The sequence below is a fragment of the Pollicipes pollicipes genome, unplaced genomic scaffold, assembly GCF_011947565.3.
Source record: "Pollicipes pollicipes isolate AB1234 unplaced genomic scaffold, Ppol_2.1 Scaffold_4881;HRSCAF=5763_pilon_pilon_pilon, whole genome shotgun sequence".
NCBI classification, from domain to species: Eukaryota; Metazoa; Arthropoda; class Thecostraca; order Pollicipedomorpha; family Pollicipedidae; genus Pollicipes; species Pollicipes pollicipes.
In genome coordinates, this window is record NW_023596576.1 from 42,225,465 (window position 1) to 42,232,626 (window position 7,162).

General features: G+C 45.2%; 1 protein-coding gene across 1 annotated transcript in view; it reads right to left on the reverse strand.

The window, feature by feature from the left end:
- The window catches only part of LOC119100410 (neuronal acetylcholine receptor subunit alpha-10), a 48,525-nt gene extending 41,519 nt beyond the window's left edge, over positions 1–7,006 (reverse strand). Inside the window, exon 1 of the mRNA XM_037223507.1 lies at positions 6,855–7,006. Coding sequence (XP_037079402.1) covers positions 6,855–6,962 — 108 coding nt within the window. The 5' untranslated portion in view covers positions 6,963–7,006. The remainder of the gene's footprint in view (positions 1–6,854) is intronic.
- Between the last annotated feature and the right edge of the window lie 156 nt (positions 7,007–7,162).

Genomic DNA, 7,162 nt, shown 5'->3' on the forward strand with positions numbered 1-7,162 from the left:
AAGAAGCCTCTTTATTACTGGGCAGCCTTCCGTATAACAAAAATGTTTTGAGCAGCTCATTTCTGATTTATTAATCATGCGGACGTCAACAGATATTCTATTTTGGCTTCATGGAGGTCAGAAGAAGCTCATGATGATTTATTGAGACACAGGGACTGAACACAACATTCCGGAACTACTAAAACAGCAATTAAGTATTTCTCTTGTGGAATGCTATGTTGATAATCGTAATTGTAAAACATGTATTTTTACAATACACGAGGGACATGCATCGTGTACTGAAGCGAATAGCTTTTCTCTGGCAGAAATTCCTCGTTTCTCGCGATGTCGGGCAAAAATAAAAAGGAAGTGTCATGGTGCTCTACTTCACCCTATTTTGCTCACTGACGAATGTCAAACAATGTGAACATTTCCGTTCAGATCTTTGATCATTATATGGAGACGTGGCTAATGTATTTCGGTCTATCATCATCATCTCTTGGATAATAGGATCAAGTAACTGATCATCATCAACCTTCAACGGAGGATCATGTTGATAAAAATCATGAATTAACTTCTTGCCGAAGTGAGGTACGACCTACTGTCGGGTGGGCTTGTACCTGCCTCTGGGTGGGCCTAAACCTTTTGCCGGTTGGGCCTGGACCTACTGCCCGGCGGGCCTGGGCTTACTGCCGGGTTGGACCAGGACCTACTGCCGGGGTGAGTCAGGACCTACTGTCAGGATGGGTCAGGGACGTACTGTCGGGTTGGCCAGGACCTACTGCCGGGATGGGTTAGGACGTACTGTAGGGTTGGGCCCAGGACCCACTGCCGAGATGGGTCAGGACGTACTGTCGGGTTGGGCCAAGGCCTTCTGCCGGGATGGGGCAGGACGTACTGTCGGGTTGGGCCAGGACCTACTGCCGGGATGGGTCAGGATGTATGTCGGGATGGGCCAGGACCTACTGTCGAGATAGGTCAGGACGTACTACCGGGATAAATGCTTCCCAAAAATGCTTGGGAGATCATGCGATGACCAACATACCCGAGAACCTACAGAACTGCTCGATTTTTATTTGCCACCTTATGGATGCAAATAGAATACCACATCGCTTTTCGGTTTTAACCCACACCTTTCGTCTTGCACACCGCAGACTACCGTACAGATTACATCCCCGCACAAAATGGCACGTGCGTTTGGTGTGTGAATCGGTGTTCTTAGCGCCGATGACTTTTTTGGAATTTTAAGGTGGCAAACACTCTTGTCGTGGTAAATCACTCTTGCGCAAGCTTTTCTGGTTCTTACATAGCCTAAGCAGTGCACAATTCCCGAACCACGCTGTTGACCTATTGCTAGAAACGGCACGCTGTCACGATCGCAGCAAACAAAGCAGACTCACACGTAGCCTCGCCTGAAGGACTGCGTTCTTTTGCTTGCTTTACTCACTCGCTCACTAGCGCTGAATAAATCTTAGTTTAAGCCGTCCTGCTCAGGCTTCTTAAAAATGCCCTTGATAATAGTTGCCAAACGGCCATCATAAGGCTTGACTTAGGTGCTCATTAGCTCAGCCGCTCCTTCATGTGCGGCTCCCACGTCAGCCGCGTTTATTCTATGCTCAGCTATGAGAGGAGAGTCGAGCCAACTCATTCTTTCTCTTCCAACATTTTCTTCCTTTTCTCGATGCAGGAGCATGTCGCTTCTTCAAAAGTCTTAAACAGATAAATCACTTAAAGTAAGTCAACGCGAAACCCCCGTTTATATATCACGGGCTGTGCAAAGAGGTGAATTCCGCCGTGCGATCAGGCTGTTTATGTGGCTTTCGAGAAATGTGTACCAGTGGTCCTAGTTAAAGATTCACTTTAGTCCAAACAGCAGTTAAGACTTTGGCTTGTTAAGGTGGAGATAGTTTGCAATATCCAAGAAATTGGGCTTGGGAAGAAAGTTTACGCGGAAAAACGCATAATGCAAAGCCTGTTTCGCTCCTGGCTCCGATATATGGCTTCATGTGGGAGCGACGAAACGCAGTGTTCAATACCCTTTCAAAAATATTAGGCTTCCCATTCGTATTAAAGGTTTCATAGAGAGGAACATATTGATCACATCCGTTATTGTCATGTGCTTTTTCTCTCCCTAAAATGCAAAATAATTCAATATGTATCAACAGAGTAATTATAAAAATTATGGGCTAGAGGTTCGGCCATTGTAGGCACTTATAGATATGCGCACCGTATAGTTTTGTGGAAGTTTTTATGCGTAGGGAGCGTTGTGATAGGCTTTTTAATATTGTCTTATTCGGCGTTTAATGTAAACGTGCATAAGTAACTGTTTTGTTACAATTTTCCTGTGGCTAAAGACCAGCAACAATCGACAATGTGTCGTGGGAAATGTAAGTGGGGTGCATAGACGATATTTTCCAGTCTTGGTTTATTTGCTCCATAGTGATGCGTAGCAAGCCATTCACATCGATGCACTTTTGAAATAGAATAATGATGCTTTTGATTTTACTACACGGTCTATTCTAGTATATACTCGCATTTGTGACCACAAAAGGATTCACAATTGCTCTTTGCTAGAACGAACAAAAATCCGATTCAAAACTACACGAATCCCGAATGACAATGTTTCGTAACTTTTACACTTTGTCTTGCAACGTCATGGACAAAACGTCCTAGAAACCACCATCGCATGCCACTCGCCGCCCCAAGGCCGGTGTTAAAGGCACAAATTTGCTTCCATATTATCAAATAAAGACAGCATTTTTAACCTCAGACGACATCAAGATATCAGGTGAGTAAGCCGTGACATCTTATAAATATCATTAAAACAATTCATTTACCGACTTTGTCTGAGGTTAACCACAAAGAAGACATCATGAAACACGATTTGCGCAACGCTTTTAAGGCAGGATACTTTGAGAACTGCTTGACAAATAATTTCATAGAACTCTGAGATATTTCGGTAAGTTCTTAACTTATACTCCGTACAACTCACCGAGACCTCTCGACTTCGACGCCTGTGATTTGGGCACCCCTTCACATAGCACAGTGCATTAGGTGTTACAAGGTGGCAGCTTAAATTATTAATTAATTTGGATTCTTTCTATTCGTCCAGTCTGCAGATAGTTGGAACATCCGCCTTCAGCCACGTGCCATAGTTTTGTGAAACTCAGTTTTCGCCTTACCTTGACCACTGGTGGCTCTGAGCACTGCTAGAAGTGTTGAATATTTCCTTAGTATGTTTCAGTAATTGCTTGATATCTTCTTCTAAACAGCACATCTTGGTGCATTTAAGGTTATTATGTCATCATCATAGCTCCAGTTGTCGAAAGCAGCATGTCCGTTCACCGAATGCCTTAATCTCAAGAGAGACAGACTGTTTGAAGTAACAGACTGCCTGGGGCCCCGCCCGCTCACCGTAGGTGGTTGATGTAGCTGTTAACAGAGATAACGAGGTCCGGGCGGCAGGATGCTGGGGGCAGCAAAAGAAAAAGATTTGTGCATCCTATTCCGCCATTCAGGAAATTGGTTCGTCACGCTCATCCCAGATAATATCCTAGACGCCTGCCATGACCGTCATACTGGCGTAGCCATTCTCTCTACGTCCACGTCATTAATTGACTCACTCGGTTCGGGTAGCTGTCTATCGTAATCGTCTTATATGATAATATATATATATATAATTATATATATAATATATATGTATATATATAGTCTATATATATATAATATATATATATATATGTATATTTACATGTATATATACATATATGCATATACATATATATATATGTATATTTACATATATATATATATATATATATGTATATTTACATATATATATATATATATATATATATATATATATATATATATATATATATATATATATATATTACCGGAAGCGTAGACATAATGCTGCCGATGAAGCTGACGTCGACATGAGAGCAAGTTTGGACCTGTTTTATGACTGAGCCGTAAGTGAAATAAAGTTCACTGCTCTCGGCTGGAAATACAGGCGCTGCTCCTCAAGATTCCGTTATCTAGCGTTGCTTCGAGCGTGGCGGAGGATCGAGTGCGCTCCAGCCACCAACCTGTCGCTCTGCCGGGCCGGTCCTAACCCCGAGGTATGCAGGCATTGCCCGCGCACGGCATCGGACCAGACGGCAGCGCGCTGCTCGGCAGGATGGCCATGGCCGTGTGTCGGCGTGCTACCGTACTCCCTGACTGCAAATCAGCTGCGGCGGCGGCATCCCATACGGAATGACCTCTGATGTTGATGCACGGACACGCAGGCGGCATACTTTCTAAACGAAACGTTGCGTGGTTTTCGTGGAAATTCGAGAAGAAAATTGGGCTTCCTACAATCGGCCTTTCAACCGTGATAAGTGCAGCACAACGGCACAATTGTCATTCGTGTAATGGGTGGTTCTGCTCAGTTCACTGCACTTGACCTCACCGCATGAATAATGCAGCGCGAAGGGCACGCCGCGTGTGTGCCACGAGCAGCTGTAGCCAAACTTCGCGGATAAATTGCAGCGTTGAAAGGCAGCAGCAGAGAGAAATATATCCGTATAACAAAAATGAGCATGAGACGCAAAACATTCCATGTATTGACTTAACAAACAGTTAAGGCCGGCTCCATCACTTTAGCATCTAGGCTGCATTCGGGAAAAAGCCTTAAATGCGTTTGGGTAGTGCGCGAAGTGGTAATGCGCTGGGTAATGGATCTTACTATCTGGCCGGATACCAGATGAGCCAGACAGTAGCAATTATCCTCCCAGGCAGTGATATCTCGAGAAGCTGTATTGCAGGGAGGCCTTTTATAAACATTGCCGCGTAATTTATCACCGATGCAAACATCATGTTCGTGCGCAATAAATTTTAAGCTGAGGCATTCCGTCCACCCCTTATTTAACTCTTAGTGCGTCTCAGTTTTCCCTAATTCGTACGTCTATTTTTGCCATCGGGTTCAGTACAACAAGGCTGTCTAGTCTGATATCCAAGTATGGCTTCGATCACGTCAATTTATAGTAACTAACAAGTGAGTGCTAGGACATGATACCTGATTTGGATAGCTGTAGCTTCAATTCATTTGGAGGCATTTACATGAAACCACCGTTGACATCTGTTGGCCACCTAGTTTAACATTGTAACATCAATGGTTCGCCACAACGGGGACATATATACCGGAGGGAAGCACTTTTTTATGGAGCTTGCGCGTCATTGGTCGTACGGCCTTTCTTGACATCATGCGCGACTTTTCCAAGTCCCTTTCATCCGCTGTTTGAGCATTCGCTGCAACTTAAACCCCATCCCCATAGACCCCTCGTCTCATCGCATCCCACGGTGTTCAGTGGGTCGAATCTGAGGTACGTCGGGTGGATTTTCATCTCGTGACACGCAAGCATCCTTGCGGTTCGGCCATCAACTGCACGGTAGTTCGTACATAATGGGGAAGTCCCGGATCTGACCGAACACAAATTCCCATAAACACCGAAATTTGCCAATTGAAATGTGACAGGAAATGACCGGTTTGTCCTAAAAAAGAATTGAACCTCTACCAGCTCGAACGAAATGTTACCTGCTATGTTCAAACAAGACATCAAAACGTTATGTAGTGTTGGATGGGCGTTTTTCACACTTTCGCAGGAAGAGCAGGACCCCGAAGGGGCTATCCCAAAACTGAACAAGGTGGATCCAAGCAGAAGACGGCATTGCATTGCTTGCGCAAAGCTGTATGAAGCAGGCCCGAAGGACACAACAAAATTCCAGTCGAGATTTCTTGCGGTGGCGCGTTTTACGTAATGTATACCTAGATGACTTAACATTTGGATCTCGTGGAATGGTATAATTACGTAGTATCACGATGCACAGAGGGTGGTCTATTCTTCGACGGACATACCTTGACGGGCAACTGAACATAAAATCATCCAAAATGACGTCCGCAAAGAGGTCTCTGCTCATGATCTAGGGTATGGTCTTTAGGTAGGGTCTTTAAATTGTGACGGAAATGGTAAAAATGTTGTAAACAGGTTTTTGAAGGCTTTAGGGCAAAACGCTTAGTAGCTTTACAGTTTTCCAGAAAAATCTCGCAGAAGATCTTTGGTCCGTCACCAAGCAAGCGTGAAAAGAACCGATGAAGCATTTTATATTTATAGGACTAGTTGATTTAGTTTGAGCCTTCTTCACCTTACATACCATACGCAAGCACATTCACTACACGTGTATGTTGTTCCATGTGTTAAAAGACTCCATATCGACGGGCTTTCATTTTGTACAAGAATAGGATGGGATGGAGAGATTTCGGCCGCTTTAAATTATCATATTTGACGTCCTATAACAGCCTGATTATGCTAATATTACTCATAGGCTCCGGTAAACAGTCAAGTTCCATTTGTCCCGTATCTAGTATAAGGCGGCGCATAACTAGGTGTGTCTACACACAGCGATATCTACATCCGCGATGAGCTGAACTATGCCAGGGGGAAGTGAGCCGTCATGGGATATGCACGGTGAGGAACAGTTGGGTTAATAGAAGTGGGCCAACACACTAGGTTCAAGCATGAGCTTTCTCACTGAGCCCTAGTGGGACAGCCTGCGCGCATATTGCGGGCGCATAAGTGAATCAATAGACACCTTTGTATTCACAACATGTACTATAGCTTTTAAATGACATGCCGGATGCCGAATGAATGAATACCGAATGAATACCGAATGACATGCCGAATATTTGTAACCGTTGAAACCCCTTGCAAATGCCACTCGTATAATGAGCCGAGCCCCGGGCATGACGCGAACGGCTCGCTTCGACCTGTGCCGAAGCAAACACAGCAGACGGCAGGGTGACAGACCGCGCACCGCCGCCGCCAACCGACCATGTCGAAGATCTGCGTGAGCGTGATGCCCAGCTGGATGCTGATGGAGTGCGAGGCGTTCAGCAGTGGCCGCACGTCCGGGTCGTAGCCTCGCACGATGAAGTCCATCAGCTTCTTCTCTTCATTGTTTTGCAGTCTGCCGTCCTGTGGCACCTCCGGCTGGCCTGGAACAAACAGTGGCCCAGGTCAATACGACAGCAAGGTGACCTTACCCTGCTCTCGTGCCCACAACTCATCGGTAAGTTCTGTTGTCGAGTCCACAAGTCTTGCTGTCGGGTCCACAAGTCCTGCTGCCGAGTCCACAGGTC